Below are 18630 nucleotides of genomic sequence, written 5' to 3'. Positions count from 1 at the left end.
CAAACAATGTAGTAAGCCTGAGCATTGGGAACGTTTTAGAATTCAGTGAAATATAAAAACCAACTGTAAAATCTTGTACAGGTATATAAAAAGGAAAAGATTAGCTAAGAAAAATGTGGGCCTATTACAGCCAGAGACAGGAGAATTTATAATGGAGGATAAGGAAATAGCAGAGAAATTTAACAAATACTTTCTATATGTCTCCACGAAGGAAGATATAGAAATTGTCCCAAAAATACAAGAAAAGCAAGGGAAAAGAGAGCTTATGTTATGGTGCAGTTGATAAAGTGGAGTTATTTTTAAAAATTCCAGAGGGAAACTTTAAACAATTGTCATAACCAATAAATTTAAGTGTTATGTTTGAGATGCGACTGTAAATTCAGGAATCAGACCACTAGTTCTCAAGGTTTTACATTAACTAAATGAAACATTTTCTTTATTTACACAGATTAAAGTATATGTACAAATGGCTGCAAATTATTACTATCATAACTTTTAACAAATTCCCAAACTAATTTCCATTAAGGCAACAGCAGCCTGTAGACTTAACCAAAACACCAGGCAAAGCATTTGCACTTTATGAATTCAGAATGAAATTCTTTTCACTGTGGAGCCAGTTGGAGGCTTGAAGCTGCCTTTTGATCTTACATTGCGTCTCCCTACGCACCCAAAAACTACTGAAGTTATACCTACCAGCCCCATTGAATGTTAATTCTCATTGTATCAACAACCTCTTTGAACTTCACCTTTTAACAATGAAACCCCTTTCATAATACCAATTTTATTAATAATATAAACATATTGCTTGGTAGCTGCTAGAAAGGCATCAATTTTCACCCCACTTCTTGAATGCTCTATTCAAAAAATGCAAATGCACGCTATCTCTCTTAGGTATCAAAACTAGTACATGTCAAAGCACCCAAACCATCTGGCTTTAATCCAATTAAGACAGACCTGTAGACTAACCCTCTAATTTAAAACAAAAATATTTTATACATTAATAGCTCCATGACAGCTTAGTATTTGTAAAAAAAAAGTAGTACTGGAGACATTAATGGGACTGAACATTGATAAATCCCCTGGACGCAATAATCTACATCCCAGAGGGTTGAAAGAGATGACTGTAGAGAATAGTGGATGCATTGGTGGTCATCCATCAAAATTCTATAGATTCTGGAATGATTCTTGCAGATTGGAAGGTGGCAAATGTAATCCCCATTATTTAAGAAAGAAAGGAGAGAGAAAATGGGAACTACAGACCTATTAGCCTAACAGTAGAAGTAAGGAATATGCTGGAATCTGTTACAAAGGATGTGATGACTGGACACATATTTATATGGCTCATCCAATTCCCTTTCTGGTCAATGGTAACCACCAGGATGTTGATACCTGAGGATTCAGTGATGGTAATACCATTGAATGTCAAAGGGCGATGGTTAGATTCTCTCTTTTTGGAGGTGATTGCCTGGCATGAATGTTGATTGCCACTTTTAAGCCCAAGCCTGGATATTGTCCAGGTCTTGCTACATTTGGTCATGGACTGCTTCAGTTTCTGAGGAGTTATGAATGGTGCTGAACATTATGAAATCATCAGTGAACACCCCAACTTCTGGCCCTATGATAGAAGGAAAGTCTTTGATGAAGCAGCTGAAGATGGTTGGGCCTAGGAAACCACCTGAGGAACTCCTGCAGTGATGTCCTGGAACTAAGATGATTGACCTCCAACAACCACAACCATCTTTCTCTGTGAGAGGTATGACTCCAACCAGTTGCAAGTTTTCCCCTGATTCCCATTGATGCTACTTTTGCTGGGGCTCCTTGATGCCACACTCAGTCAAAAGCTGCCTTTGATGGTCAAGGGCAGTCACTCTCACCTCACCCCTGGAGTTTAGTCCTTTTATCCCTGTTTGAACCAAAGATGTGATGAGGTCAGAAGCTGAATGACCCTGGAAGAACCCAAACTGAACATCATGAGCAAGTTATTGCTAATCAAGTGCTGCATGATAGCACTGTTGTTGACCCCTTCCATGACTTTACTGAAGATCAAGAGTAGACTGATAGGGCTGTAATTGGCCAGGTTGGATTTGTCCTGCTTTTTGTATACAGAACATATAAGGGCAATTTTCCACATTGCTGGGTAAATGCCAGTGTTGTAGCTATACTGGAAAAAATTGGCTAGGGATGCAGCAAGTTCTGGAGCACAATTCTTCAGTACTATTGCCTGAGTATTGTCAGGGCCCATAGCCCTTGCAGTATCCAGTTCCTTCAGACGTTTCTTGATATCACGTGTAGTGAATCAAAATGGCTGAAGACTGGACTTGTGATGCTGGGGACTTCCAAAGCTGGCCGAGATGGATCATCCACTCAGCACTTCTGGCTGAAGATTGTTGCAAATGCTTCAGCCTTATCTTTTGCACTGATGTGCTGGGTTTCCCATATTGTTGTGTATGGGGATATTTGTGGAGCCTCCTCCTCCAGTGAGTTGTTTGATTGCCCACGTTCATTCATGACCGGATGTGGCAGGACTGCAAAGCTTGGATCTGATTGTTTGCGGAATCATTTATCTCTGTCTATCACTTGCTGCTTACACAGTTTGGCACACAAGTAGTCCTATGTTGTCGCTTCACCAGGTTGATACCTCATTTTTAGATATGCCTGGTGCTGCTCCTGGGATTCCTTCCTGCACTTTTCATTGAACCAATTTTGACCTCCTGGCTTAATGGTAATGGTAGGGTAGAGGATATGCTGGGCCATGAAGTTACAGATTGTGTTCGAGTACAATTCTGCTGTTGCTGATGGTCCACAGTGCCTCATGGATGCCCAGTCTTGAGTTGCTAGATCTGTTCGAAATTTATTTCAAAAACCACGATGGAGAGTATCCTCAATGTGAAGATGGGACTTTGTTTCCGCAAGGACTATGCAGTGGTTACTCCAACTGATAATGTCATGGACAGATGCATCTATAGCATGTAGATTGGAGAGGACGAGATCAAGTATGTTTTTCCCTCACCACTTGCTGTAGACACAGTTGAGCAGTTATATTCTCTAGGACTTGGCCAGCTCAGATTATAGTGAGCTACTCTTGGTGATGGACATTGAAGTCCCCACCCATTCTGTACCCTTGCCACCCTCAGTTCTTCCTCCAAGTGATGTTCAACATGGAGAAGCACTGATTCATCAGCTAAGGGGATCAGGGGCAGGGGGCAGTGGTGGTATTGGCAATAAGCAGGAGGTTTCCTTGTCCATATTTTTCCCCTAAAGGACATTAGTGAACCAGGTGGGGTTTTATGACAATTGATAATGGTTTCATCATTATCATTAGACTCTTAATTCCAGATTTTTTTTTATTTCAAATTCCACCATCTGCCATGGTGGGATTCGAACCCAGGTTTCCAGAGCATTACCCTGGGTCTCTGAATTACTAGTCCAGTAACAATACCACTATGCCACCACCTCCTCTAAAGTGGGAGCCACTGGATGTGATGTTTTTGGTTTTTCAGAAGTCTTTCAATATGGTCCCACATAACAGGTTAGTAAGCAAAATTAGAGTACATAGGACAGGGGGTAATATACTGGCATAGATTGTGAATTGGTTAATGGACAGAAAACAGAGTGTAAGAATAAACAGGTCATTCTCAGGTTGTCAGTTTGTGTCTAGTGGAATATTGCAACGATCAGTACTTGGGCCCCAGGTTTTCACAATCCATATCAATGATTTGGATGTGGGGATCAATTGTAATATTTCCATGTTTGCCGATGACACACAACTAGGTGGGAATGTGAGATGTGAGGAGGATGAAAGAGGATTCAAGGAGGTTTAGACAGGCTAAGTTTTTGGGCACGATCATGGCAAATGGATTATAACGTGGAAAAATGTGAAGTTATCCACTTTGGTGGAAAAACAGAAATGCATAATATTTCTTAAATGGTGAGAGATTGGGAAGTGTTGATGACCAAAGTGTGTTGTTCAAGAGTCACCAAAAGTTAACATGCAGGTGTAGCAAGCAATTAGGAAGGCAAATGATATGTTGGCCTTTATTGCAAGAGGATTGATTTACGGGAGTAAAGATTTCTTGCAGTCATTGTATAGACCTTGATGAGACTGTACCTAATGTATTGTGTACAGTTTTTGTCTCCTTACTTAAGGAAGGATATACTTGCCATAGAGGGAGTGCAGCAGAGTTTCACCAGACTGATTTCTGGGATGGTGGGATTGTCCTATGAGAAGAAATTGAGGAGACTGGGCAAACATACAAAATTCTTACAGGTCTCGACAGGGTTGATGCAGAAAGGATGATTCCCTTGCTTGGTGGGGGGGGGCTACAACCAGGGAACATAGTCTCAGAATGAGATGAGGAGGATGAGGAGGTTTTCTTCACTCAGAGGGTGGTGAATCTTTGGAATTCTCTACCACAAAGGGCTGTGGAGGCTCAGTCATTGAGTATGTTCAAGACAGAGATCGACAGATTTTTAGATGTTAAAGGCATCAAGGGATATGGGGATAGTGCAGAAAAAATGGTAGAAGATCAGTCATGATTGAATTGAATGGCAGAGCAGGCCTGAGGGGCTGAATGGCTTACTCCTGCTCCTATTTCCAGTGTTCCTATGCATGACATGCAGATGCATGCAAAACTGCATTAGGAAGCTCGAACCAACATCAAACTTCCGAGAACTTAATACCGTAGTTTCATCCCACACTCAGGAAGCTGATTTTTTGCCTCCTGCGCAATTAAGTTCTCCCGCCCACCAATCTCCCTGCTCCTGCGAGCAGCATGCCATCAGTGACAATATGGACAGCATGGCAGCATGTATCCCTGAGGCAGATGCTGTATAGAAGAGACTATTGTTTCAGAAGTTTTTTATCAGTTTATTGAATTTTCCTGGGACAGTAATTTGTGTTACATTGTGCTCTGGAGATGCACTAAAACATTATCAGTTAAAGTGAGTGGTGGACCATTTTAACTTTTTGGATCTTTGCTCCAAATCATATTGTTGCCAAGTCTCGGTTCTGGTACTTCATTCTGGGAATTAGATTTTCTACACTTTCTATGTTACAATGAGATGAAGGAGGAGTGAATAGAAGAGTCCAAATTGAAGGAGCTTAGAGTGAGGCTTATTTCCAACCAGTTGTTAACTATTCCAAATGTTTACAGAGCTGAAAGATCTTACTTAAATTTCTCCGCTCAACCATGCATCAAAATGTTATCATTTCACCCAGAAGCGACTAGGAATTTATATCAGCTTCTGGCTGAACACCTGCCACCCACTGGAATGAGGAGCTCAGCAATGAAACTGACCACTCATTTAAATATTTTTTTAACCACGGGATATTTCTAGACAGTCTCAGGTGAGCATTTTCATATTAGTCAAGCTGCAGCTCATCACTGTATGAAGAAGACCATTGGCGTTCTGCTCAGATGGGCTTCACAGTCCATTATCTTTTTAATGGAACCTACAAAAAGTCAGGGTAAAAGTGCTTCTGCTGCCACTAACCTGCCTGCAAGAAGAAATTCCAGCCCTCACTGTAAGTAACTGCACTATGCCTGATCATGCTGTCACTAGGTGCTCAAAATAGAATTTGTTCCACTTCTCAGAGCTCACCTTGAACAGTAGAAATATTACAAAATCCTTTATTCTGGATTGCTGACCACTTTAGCACTGTCTCATTTTCTGCTCTTATTTCTAGTGATTGACAATGGCAATCCAAAGTGACATCCAGAAGAAAGAAATGTCAGTGTTTCAGCCATTTGATCAGAGCTGAAAAGCTGCAGGGATCTTTTCTAGAAGGCAAAATGGAGGGCAGCAAAAAGAGAAATCAACCTAGACGTAGTGGGATGATGGATGTCACAGAGTGGTTGCAGAGGAGCTACAATAGGTGTGTGAGGATGGCGCAAGATGAGAATGATATACCATGTCAGCAGATCTCCTGCTGGGAGTAGCTACAAGCAGCAGCAGACAATAGCACCTGGCTCAAACCATTTTTAATTATTTATTTAGAAGCAAAAAGACTAGTATTATCAATTTTCATACTTCTGGCTAGCAGGATGTCAGACTTAGATCATAAAAACATGGAGGGGACATGGATTGGGGGGGTACTGGGTTGGTGGTGGTAACAGAAAGAAGGAGAGAGAACATGAAGGAATTTGAAAACAAGTATGTGAATACTTGCTTGGTAGTACAGAACTTGAGTGAAAAAAGAGACATGCTGTTGAAGCTTTGAACTCATCAGGGCAGATGCAAACATACCAAATTTCAAAGGGAACAACAATTTATACTGCATGAGAGAAGGGGTGGTGGTTAGTTGGTAAGTTGGCTCTGATTAGTTGAGACGTTGCCATGGCGAATGGACCTGGGAGCTATTGTCCCATATTTTTTTGTTTATTTAAAAATGTGCAATATTTGCACATATTCCATTTGCCTGCAGAGTACTGGCCCCTGCATATAAATATATGTAGCTTCTAACATGTATAAGTGAGCTACATTGGGAGCCTGACTGATAATCTTAAATTGGTTGTTAGTGTAATTCTTAGCAGACTCAAGATTGTTCAGTAAATGCTGCCCAATTGTGGAATCACACCCAACATTAGACATTATGTTCTGAGTGTTGCAGGCACGGATTGGTTGAGTACATTCAGTACTCTGGCTATTGTAAACAGCCAAAGGGACTATTTGATGAGATCTGCCAGTCCTTGGGATGTAAGGGCTACATAGCTGGCATCGCACTGGCACTGAAATTCATTTATACCACATTATTCGTTTGTGAGGTAGGCAGACCGTCTTTTTGGCTTGTTGGCAGCTTCCAGTTAGTGGAAAACATCACTTGTATTGCCACTACATGGTAGCAGCGTGAAATGGCTAGATTCATCTGTTTCTCAAATTTTTGAGAAACTTTACCCTTACAGGGTAATTTGAGGGAGACTGGGCACTTTTTAGGTCCGAAAGTGGTGGCCTTACGCATATTCATCAGTATGTGTGATATACAGTGAGCAATGATCTGATAGGGCTAGCCATTGTCCCACCAGATAGCTTTGATGCTCCCTGTTTCAGTGTCAACTTGCATGACATGCAAATGGCTTTGGGCCTATTTATGAGATTGCCAATAAGGCCAATCTTGTAGCATATGGAGCTGAGGAAATCCCAACATGCCCCACAAATATCCCTCTATTCAACGATGGAGGAGCCCAGCATATCAGTGCAAAAGATAAGGCTGAAGTGTTTGCAACTACCTTCATCTAGAAGTGCTGAGTGGATGATCCATCTCAACCACCTCTGGAGATCCCCAGCATCACAGATGCCAGTCTTCAACCAATTTGATTCACTCCTCATGATATCAAGGAATGGCTAAAGGCACTGGATCCTGTAAAGGCTATATGCTCTGATAACATTTCAGCATCAGTTCTACAGACTTGTGCTCCAGAACCAGCTGCACTGCTAGCAATTTTGGGAATGGACAATAAATGCTGGGCTGGATAATAAATGCTTGCCTAGCCAGCGATCCCCATATCCATGAATGCATAAAAAAAAGCTGAGCTATTGCAGTATAGATGCGACACTGGCATCCACCCGGCAATGTGGAAGGTTGCTCAGGTGTGTCCTGGACAAAAAGCAGGACAAATCCAATCTGGCCACCTACCCCCACCCCATCAGTCTATTCTCAATCATTAGCAAACTGATGGAAGGTGTCAGTGACAGTGCTATCAAGTGATACTTATTCAGCAATAACATGCTCACTAATGCTCAGTTTGGGTTCTGCTAGGGCCAATCTGCTCCTGTCCTTATTACAGCCTTGGTCCAAACATGGAGCTGAATTCAAGACATGAGGTGAGAGTGACTGCCCCTGATATCAAGACAGCATTTGACCGAGTGTGGCATCAAGGAGCCCTAACAAACCCGAAGTCAATTCAAATCAGTGGGCAAACTCTCCACTGCTTGGAGTCATACCTAGCACAAAAGAGACTGGCTTTGGTTGTTGGAGCTCAATCATTTCATTCCAAGGACATCAGTGCAGGAGTTCCTCAGGGTAGTGTCCTAGGCCTAACCTCTAAATCTATTTCATCAATGACCTTCCCTCCATCATAAGGTCAGCAAAGGGGATGTTCGCTGATGATTGCACAATGTTCAGCATCATTTGTGACACCTCAGAAACTGAAGCAGCCTGTGTCTATATGCTGTAAAACCTGGACAACATTCAGACTTGGGCTGATAAGTGACAAGTATCATAGGCGTCACACAAGTGCCAGGCAATGACCATCTCCAACAAGAGAGAATCTAACCATTTCCCCTTGACTTTCAATGGCATTACCGTAAGTGAAACCAGTAGAACATCCTGGGAGTTACCATCGACCAGAAACTGAACAGGACTAGCCATATAAATACTATGGCTACAAGAGCAGGCCAGAGGCTGGGAATTCTGCGGAGTGCATCTGACACACCAAAGCCTGTCCACCATCTACAAGGCACAGATCAGGAGTGTGATGGAATACTTGCCTGAATAAGTGCAGCTCCAACAATGCTCAAGATGCTCAACACTATCTTGGACAAAGCCGCCTGCATGACTGGCACCCCATCCATCACCTTAAACATTCAGTCCCTCCACCACTGACACACAGTTGCAGCAGTGTGTACCATCTACTAGATGTACTGCAGCAATCCAACAAGACTTCCTTGAGAGCACCCTCCAAATCCATGACCTCTACCACCTAGAAGGACAAGGGCAGCAGATATATGGGAAAAACATCACCTGCAAGTTCCTATCCAAGTCACACACCATCCTGATTTGGAACGGTATCACCATTCCTTCACTGTTGCTGCGCCAAAGTCCTGGAACTTACTCTGTAACAGAACAGTGAGTGTACCTACATCACATGGACTGTAGTCATTCAAGAAGGTGCCTCACCACCACCTTCTCAAGGCCAATTATGGCTGGGGAATAAATGCTGGCCTAACCAGTGATGCCCACATTCCGAGTGAAAAAATAAATTAAAAAGATGTACTGCCCATATGTGGGCCCATCTTAGGGTGTGGGTTGGTAGAGTCCTTAGAGAGCTTTGAGTTCACCCACAACATTTCAATTATCCCCGCTGAAAGTGATCTTGGACAATGTCCTTTACAATGCATAGAAGAGAGAGCCAGCAGAGCCTGCAAGTTCAACTATATCCCACAGAATGGCGAGTACAACACCGGATACTAATATGAACATTCAATAATGAGTGAACGTAAAAACACATCATCGTTTCTTTCACAATAAAGGAACTGTCTCTAACTCCCCTGGAACCATTAATACTTGCCAACCATGAGGCGTGCCAGTACATTTAGCTCTCTGACTGAGCTAGTCTCAACAAAGAACAATAATAAATATATGAATAAAGTGAAACCAATATACTGTGAAATATTTACAAGGGAAATTTAAATTTGAAAAACACCCATTCCACCTTTAGTCCATTAGACTGGGTCTACAGCAGGTGGTAAGGGAACTAACAAGAGGGATAAACATACTTCACCAGATCTTCACCAACCTGCCTGCTGCAGATGCATCTATCCATGACAGTATTGGTAGGAGTGACCATCGCACAGTCCTTGTGGAGATGAAATCTCGTCTTCATATTGAGGATACTCTCCATTGTGTTGTGCGGCACTACCATCATGCTAAGTGGAATAGAATTCAAACAGATCTAGCAACTCCAGACTGGACAACCATGAGTTAGCATGGGCCATCAGCAGCAGCAGAATTGTACTCAACCACAACTGTAACTGCATGGCCCGGCATATCCCCCACTCTACCATTACCACCAAGATGGGAGATCAACCCTGGTTCAATGAAGAGTGCAGGAGGGAATGCCAGGAGCAGCACCAAGCATACCTAAAAAAGAGGTGCCAACCTGGTGAAGCTACAGCACAGGACTACTTGTGTGCCAAACAGCATAAGCAGCAAGCGACAGACAAAGCTAAGCGATTCCACAACCAACGCATCATATTTAAGCTCTGCAGTACTGCCACATCTAGTCGTGAATGGTGGTGGACAATTAAATAACTTACTGGAGGAGGAGGCTCCACAAATATCCCCATCCTCAATGATGGGAGAGCCCAGCACTTCAGTCCAAAAGATAAGGGCTGAAGCATTTGCTACAATCTTCAGCCAGAAGTGCTGAGTAGATGATCCATCTCGGCCTCCTCTGGAGGCACCCAGCATCACAAGATGCCAGCTTTCAGCCAATTTGATTCACTCCACGTGATGTCAAGAAACAGCTAAAGGCATTGGATACTGCAAAGCTATGGACCCTGACAATATTCCGGCAATAGTACTGAAGACTTATGCTCCAGAACTTGCCATGCCCCCTGTTCCAAGCTGTTCCAGCACAGCTACAATATTGGCATCTACCTGGCAAATTGGAAAATTGTCCAGGCATGTCCTGTACACAAAATGCAAGAGAAATCCAACCTGGCCAATTACCAACTATCAGTCTGCTCTTGATGATCAGTAAAGTGATGGAAGGGGTCATCAACAGTGCTATCAAGTGGCACCTGCTTAGCAATAACCTGCTCATTGACACTCAGTTTGGTTTCCGCCAGGGTCACTTAGCTCCTGACCTCATTACATCCTCAGTTCAAACATGGACAAAGGAGCTGAACTCCAGAGGTGAGGTGGGGGTTACTGGCATTGACATCAGTAGCTACATTTGACCGAGTGTCTCATGAAGGAGCCCTCACAAAACTGGAGTCATTGGGAATCGGGGGAAAATTATCCGCTGTTTGGAGTCATATCTAGCACAACAAGATGGTTGTGGCTGTTGGAGGTCAATCATCTCAGTTCCAGGACATCACTGCAAGAGTTCCCCAGGGTAGTGTCCTAGGCCCAACCATCTTCAGCTGTTTCATCAACGACCTTCCTTCCATCATAAGGTCAGAAGTGGGGATGTTCGCTGACGACTGCATAATGTTCAGCACCATTCGCGACTCTTCAGATACTTAAGCAGTCCATGTCCAAATGCAGCAGGACCTGGACAATATCCAGGCTTGGGCGGTCAAGTGGCAAGTAACATTCGTGCCACACAAGTGCCAGGCAATGACGAATTCCAAAAAGAGAGAATCTAACCTTTGTTCCTTGACATTCAATGGAATTGTCATCACTGAATCTCCCACTATCGACATCTTGAGAGTTACCATTGACCAGAAACTGAACTGGACTAGCCATATAAATACTGTGCCTACAAGAGCAGGTCAGAAGCTAGTAATCCTGTGGTGAGTAACTCACCTCCTGACTCCCCAAAGCCTGTTCACCATCTACAAGGCACAGATCAGGAGTGTGATGGAATATTCTCCACTTGCCTGGATGCGTGCAGCTCTGACAACATTCAGGAAGCTCAACACCATCCAGGACAAAGCAATCTGCTTGATGGGCACCCCACTGACAAACATTCACTCCCTCCACCACAAAAGCACAGTGGCAGCAGTATGTACCATCTACAAGATGCACTACAGGAACACAACAAGGCTCCTTAGACAGCACCTTCCAAACCCATGACCACTACCATCTAGAAGGACAAGGGCAGCAGATAGATGGGAACACCACCACCTGAAAGTTTCCCTCCAACTCACTCACCATCCTGACTTGGAAATATATCGCCGTTCCTTCACTGTCACTGAGTCAAAATCCTGAACTCTCTCCCTAACAGCACTGTGGGTGTTCCTATACTACATGGTCTGCAGTGGTTCAAAATAGCAGCTCAGCACTGCCTTCTCAAGGGCAATTAGGGATGGGCAATAAATGCTGATCTAGCCAGCAACAACCACATCCCATGAATGAATAAAAAAAAAGTCTTAATTAATCGCAATGGAGTTGAACAGGAAAGTTGTGTCTGTAATAACAAGCTTCTCTGTTTGTCCAGGAGGCTCTTTTATCACCCGCCCTTGGCTGCTGCATTGTCAGCTGATGGCAGGTTCACCATTGAAAAACTCGCCCCGTAACCGTAACTTAATGAAAATTTCCATTTCTTTTCAAGAATAAAAAGATGTGCTCAGTAACAAAAAAGAATAAAGGTGGTGGGGGAGGAGAAAAAAGCCAACATATGCCAGGAGCCTCCTGCATCCATGTGGGATGACACATGTCTCCTGTGCATGCCACCGACACTTGAAATTTTATTAGAATTGCATGGGAACCACTGAAAAGCAAGAAAGCAGAAGTGCTGTCCACTCCCTGTCCTGTTGTCGGGAACAGCGCACCACAATTAAAATTCCGCCCTATGACTCCAAATGAGAATTACTTTGGGTTAACATCACATGCAACAATGCCCAGGTGTCCACCAGCTGCTTATAATGGGTGTGATGTCAGAGGTGTAGCGTTGTGGTATTGTCATTGGACTGGTAATCCAAAGGCCCAGGGTAATGGGGACCAGTGTTCAAATGGCAGACGGTGGAATTTGAATTCAATAAAAATTTGGAATTAAAAGTCTGATAATGACCATGAAACCATTGCCAATTGTTGTAAAAACCCATTCCCTAATGCCCTTTAGGGAAGGTAATCTGCTGTCCTTACCTGGTCTGGTCCAAATGTGACTCAAGACCCACAGCAATGTGGTTGACTTGCAGATACTCTCTGAACAAGGGCAATAAATGCTGGCCCAGCCAGTGACACCCACATTCCATGAATGAATTTTTAACAAAGATACACTTAAACCATGCAATTACATGTGGGACCTGAATTTGAGGAAATTTTAACAGCCATTAGTGGAACTCTCCTGTGGTGGAGGAGAGCTTGAGGCACATAGCATTCTTAGTTTTAGCTTTAGGAAGTTCTTTTGGTCAAATACAAATGGCAGAAGCACTTATGATTGTATATTCTGATGTGGAGTTGCCAACATGTGGGTGCTGCGCACTCCTGATATATCCTTACCAACATGCCATTCTTAAATTGCAAGAGGTTTGAGAGGAATTCCCAACAGAAAAGCCAGTGTCCTAACTGAAACAGGGGAGACGACTGGGTTGGAGGAGTGGGGAGTGCAGGAGGAGGTGGGTAGGAAAAGCAGAGGACAAAGGGATTAACATTAGCAAAAAAAATTATGGATAAATAAGCTTTTAACTGGACCTGTTAGTATTGAGTCTAGGCCCTTCAGATTCTCTTTAATATTTTTCCTATCAACTATCAACCCTGTGTGAGCATTGAATTGATTCAGAGCAAATTAGGTAGAAAAAACATAAAATTATATTAATACAGCTTAGTTTGTATGCTGATTATAGGAAAATGCAAGAAAATTGTTATTCACTTAATTACTATTCCTATCAGCTATCCCAACATTTTGATATTTTCAATTTCTTTTCTCAAACATTTTCCCCTCCTCCCCTCTCGAGCGTATTGGCTGCTTGATGCATGACCAAAGGTTGTCATTAGCCCTATGAATGGGTATTGAGGGTTGTCAAGCACAATGGATGGGCATTTTCCACCAGAAATTATAGTGGAAAACGGGACTGGTTCTGAAGTGGGTGAGGATCTGGCTTAATAAATCTCTGACCCATTTACTGCTGTTGCACACCCAATAAGTGCAACAAAAACAGCCTAGCAGAAAATCTAGGCGTACCAGTCTCTGGCAAAGTGCTTGATAGCATGACCTTGATTGGAAACTAACCAGGCATGAAATTTGAAGTGTAAGTCTACACCCCACCACTCAATATGTTACTGCATATTAGAACTCGAATAAGCTGCAACACCATTGACAACTTTTTATTTTTAAGTAAATCATTTAAAAAATCATTTTATGGTCCATTAGACATACTCTAATTTATTAGCGAGTTCCTAGGTGCTCATCTACTGTGTAAAATTCGGACCCATTATAATCCAAATGTTGATGTGAAAAGCACACTTTGTGCATGATGCATTTTATTTCTGAGTTGAATTGGATGCACGAAAAATCGTTAGAAAATAGGAAGCCATTTTATCCATTCTCTTCCAGGCATGATGCAATCCGAGAATATCCTAACTGCGCTTCAGCTATACTATTAGTTTTAGGAATAACTACGTTTTGATTTCTTTGTTATATCTATTGCAGCTTGACATTAAAATCGTCTTGATTTTGATTAACTTTGTTCCTCCTTTGTTTGCATAGATAGGCTTCACGAGAGACATCGCAATGTAGGTCAAATTACATAGCAACGCATGTGCAGTGCACAATCTATTTAAATGTTATCTTGCATTTCCTTTACAGTCACCCTAATGGATCGTAATGGATTGCAGATTTAACTGCAAATAGTTCTTTACAGTGGCTCAGCTTAGATTAAAACCTCCCCCTTAAAAGTTAAGATAACATGCTGATGATTAAAATGTTCAAGCGAAATACAAACGAAACACATGGTGTACATAATGTTCTTCAAGAGGATTAAAGCAGATGGTTGAGTATGTGGGTTGCTATGCTCACCAGGGGACATGCAGCTATAGTAATATTATGGAGAGGGGCGGGTTCAAGCCTCCCCTCACGCACCACGATGTGAAGATTTAAATTAATAATATTCATTTTCCTTCATATTTCTGTCAATTTCCTTCAGGATTTTAAATATGTGGCGACAAAAAACAAAATCCTATTTTGCCCTCATATTTGTCCCCAAACCACGCTGGTTTCACATTCCTGTTGCAAATAAGATGGATTTTATTCAGGACACAAAGTCAACCCTTAGAGAGAGAGAGAAAGCAGGGCTGACAACACTGTACACGTGCTGTGATGACACACTGAAAATAATGCAGCATGGCTGCAGCATGCTTCGACTGACAACACCAGGAAAGCAGTAACCAGAAAGGACAACTCAGAACCGTCATTGTACATGGATGAACGCCACACATACTATAAAAAAGAACAGAGGAAAACCACAAGTAAATGCAGTAAACCGCAAGCAACCCCCTCCCCCCCTCCCCCCGCACGTGCACAGACTGACTTGGATGGGATTTAATTATTAAATTCACTGTCCACCGTGTTTTTGTTATTATTGTGCGTCCCCTCCTCCCCGTTTCAGAATATGCAAGAGTTGCCAACAATCCCGCCAATCAGCGCGAGGTTTTGGCTTGAATGACATGCGCCAGGGGCTAACAGGAATTGAAGGGAGAGAGAGTTACGCCTCCTTGAAAAGAGAATGACGCAATGTGTTTCATCTCGTCAACCGAACCTGCTGGTGGTGGGGCTTCCGTGACGCAGATGACCGACAGCTCCGCGTTTGGCCAATCAAGTGACCGTCCGCTCCACTCGCCCCGCCCGTCGAGTCAAGAATGCACCAACGTGAACACGGATTGATCCAATGAGCGCGCTGGAGAGGTCGGGCCCAACGAAAGTCAAGCTGGGTTACGCTCTGGCGTCTCTAACTTTGTTTCGGTTCGGTGGGGAGAGAAGAGCCGGAGAATATGAGTGTGTGCGCGTCTCTCCTTGTCAAGAGTGGGTCGGCGAAGCCAAGCCGGAGGGAACGTCGACAGCGAACGTGCTGCGAGCGGGGAATTCTGGTGTTTGCCGCCGAGTAACCGCCTGCCGTTCTAGAACCCCCGTATCCCGGAGTGACGGCCGGAGGCCAACGGCCGGCGCGCGAGAGGAGGACCCGCAAGAGGCTGAACCCTGCACTGACCCGTGCATCATTTAACCCCCGCTTCACTCTTTAGTAATCGGGGGGAGGGGGGGGGGAGGGGGCTGAAGGATTGGGTGGAGGGGAAGAGAGAGGAGGACTCAGCGGACGGAGGGAGGGAGGGGGGGGGGGTGTTAAGGGTTAGTTTTAGAGGTGGGGTGGGGGGGGGGGAAACACCGACTCCCCCCAAGCGAGTGGGTTGGGAAGTGTGATGAGATGGCAGCAGCAGCCCGGTGTGTGTGTGTGTCTTCAATAAGAAGCAGCGGATATTAACCCCCCACCTCACTCAGCCTGACACAGGGGAGAGACAGGCCGGAGTTTGTAACGCTTATCTCCCTCTCTGGATGGCTCCGAGTCACTGGCATCCGCTGCGGCTTTAGTCTTAAACCCCCTCCCCGCCCCGACAGCATCCTGACCCAAGCGCCGAAGCGCAGCCCCGCACCCCGGTTAGCCCGCAACTTCCCTTCCCTACACCCACCCCCCCCCCCCCCCCCCCCCCGGGCTGCTGAGCGCCCATCATGACCGAAGGGGCTGCCCCCGCCACGGGGTCCGCGGCGGCCGCGCCGCTGGACATCGACATTGACCCCGACTTCGAGCCGCAGAGCCGGCCCCGCTCCTGTACCTGGCCCTTGCCCCGGCCCGACTTCCCCGCCTCCTCTCCCCCGGGCAAGAACGAGGCGTCCGAGGCTTCCGAGATGATCCCCGAGGAGGAGGAGGAGGAGGACGACGACGAGGAGCAGCTCGGCCCGCCGCTCGCCTCGGCCGTCGGGGGAGAGCCGGAGCCGCCGGCAACCGGAGGTGGAGAAAGCTTGAAGAAGAAGAAGCAACAGCAGCAGCGGCCGCCGCCGGCCGGGGCGAGCGGCCCCCGGGGCTCTCGCTCGCCGTCCTCCGCCCACTCTCCCGGCGGCGGCCTCGGTGCAGGGGGAGCCGCGGGGCCCCAGCAGCGGAAAGCCTCGTCCCGCAGGAACGCTTGGGGCAACATGTCGTACGCGGATCTGATCACGAAAGCCATCGAGAGCTCTCCGGACAAGAGGCTCACCCTGTCCCAGATCTACGACTGGATGGTCCGCTCCGTGCCCTACTTCAAGGATAAGGGGGACAACAACAGCTCGGCGGGCTGGAAGGTACAATAAATTAATCATTATTATAGCCATCCCCTCACTCGGCTCGCTCACTCTTTGACCATTTTAATGTTGTATTCTTTGTGTTTCACAATCTGGTTGCTTTACCACACAAAAACCCTAGCGCGGATCCAGTGAGTAAAAACTTGAAACGCGACCGATGTGTCGACTTGAAATGTCTAAGCGGGTTTTCAACCCAGGATAACTTGTTCCCAGAACACTCGCGATTTCGACGTATACTTGTTCCGGGAAGTGGTGATGTGTCTCTACTGCTTTTGCATTTACTTCATTAGCTTGCTTTTTAAATGTTATACAGCACCAAGTGTTTGTAATTGAATAGCCTGCACTGGCTGGTATATGGAGCACAGAAAGAAATAACTTGCATTTAATGTAACTTCTTTCGCAACCTCGGGATGTCCCACAGCGCTTTACAGCAAGTGGAGGACTTCTGAAGTGTTGTCAATTGTAGGGAAACTGGACAGCCAGTTGAGCACAGCAAGGTCCCACAGGCATGTGATGTCCAGGCGTTGCTTCAGGGATAAATACCGAGGAGCACTTCCCTGCTCCTGAAATGGTGCCATGGGTTGCAATTTTTTATGCCCACTTGAGAGATCCGATTAGTTCTCAGCCTAATGTCTCACCTGAAAGGCAGCGCCTCCAGCAGTGTAGCAGTTCCTCATTACTGCATCGGAGTGTCTCTGGATTAAGTGCTCAACTTCTCGGAATTGGACTTGAACCCACAACCTTCTGACTTGGTGAAAGTTATATTACTGCCTTGTGTGAAGATTACTGCACTGTAAGCATTTATTCATTTGCAGGGTGTGAGCATTGCTGGCAAGGCCAGCATTAATTGCCTATCTCTATTTGTCCTTGTGAAGGTGTTGGTAAACTGCTGCCTTGAATGCAACTGACTGGCTTGCCAGGTCATTTCAAAGGGCAGTTAAGAGGCAGCCATATTGCTGTGTGTCTGCGATCACATATAGGCCAGACCAGGTAAAAACAAATTTCCTTTCCTAAAAGATATTAGTGAACCAGGTGGGATTTTAATTTTTTTTAAATTCCAGATTGGAATTTGAACTCATGCCCAGTGGATCATTTGGTCCTGATCTTTGAATTACTAGTCCAGTAACATAACCACTGTAATACCATAAGCAATATAGAATGATGCAAAAAGTAGTCTTGAAGAACCAGAACCTTAGATGTTCTGACATCCTGCTAAGTGATCGCAACCTCGCATATCAGTGTGCTTGGAGGTGGGTAGATATGTCTTGCATTGAAAATATACCCAGAGCTTCACTCCTGTCATGGCAAGTAGTATACAAGTGTAGTTTCAGTTTGTTTTATCCTATTGTGAACTTTGCTTACTATGGAAATTGAACATTTGCTTGGAAGTAGGGAAAGGACTTGTTTATCTGTAGCCACTCTTTTGTCAATCTGACATGTGTACCACTGTCTTTGCTGGTACGTCACTATTCTGTAATTATATACTGTGTTCACTGAAAAAGTGTGTAGTTTTTTAAAAAGTGATTTTATTGGTGTTTCTAGTCATGATTCCCAGGGGTGGTCGCTAGTTAAACAAGGATTCAGTACAGTTGTACTCAGCTTGAGTTTTACATTCAGGGTGCATGTACCAGAGGGCATCACAAGGAAAAGGCAAGAGGGGGGAAAATAGAGAGAAATTTTCTCCACATCAATAATTGGAGGTTGTGAGGGCCAAGTGTGGTTGCTGAGTTAATTGGGTATCTTGTGAGGACCTCAGGGCTGGGTGTGAGACAAGTAATTAAAATCAGATAGCTGATTCCCTGTTAAATTTATGATGTGAAATGCAGCCATCAGCAGTTCTAGGATATGCTGTTGCATGTTTCTATGAAGTTATTGAAATCTGTCCTAAGGAAAATTGTGTATAAAGATCACAATTGTC

General features: G+C 44.5%; 1 protein-coding gene across 1 annotated transcript in view; it reads left to right on the top strand.

Moving 5' to 3' along the window:
• Positions 1–15724: 15724 nt before the first annotated feature.
• The window catches only part of foxo3b (forkhead box O3b), a 94664-nt gene continuing 91758 nt past the window's right edge, over positions 15725–18630 (top strand). Inside the window, exon 1 of the mRNA XM_041187498.1 lies at positions 15725–16712. Coding sequence (XP_041043432.1) covers positions 16107–16712 — 606 coding nt within the window. The 5' untranslated portion in view covers positions 15725–16106. The remainder of the gene's footprint in view (positions 16713–18630) is intronic.

This window comes from Carcharodon carcharias, chromosome 5, assembly GCF_017639515.1.
Source record: "Carcharodon carcharias isolate sCarCar2 chromosome 5, sCarCar2.pri, whole genome shotgun sequence".
Taxonomy (NCBI): domain Eukaryota; kingdom Metazoa; phylum Chordata; class Chondrichthyes; order Lamniformes; family Lamnidae; genus Carcharodon; species Carcharodon carcharias.
Note: the sequence above shows the minus strand (reverse complement) of the source record. Positions and strands in the feature narration are given on the sequence as shown.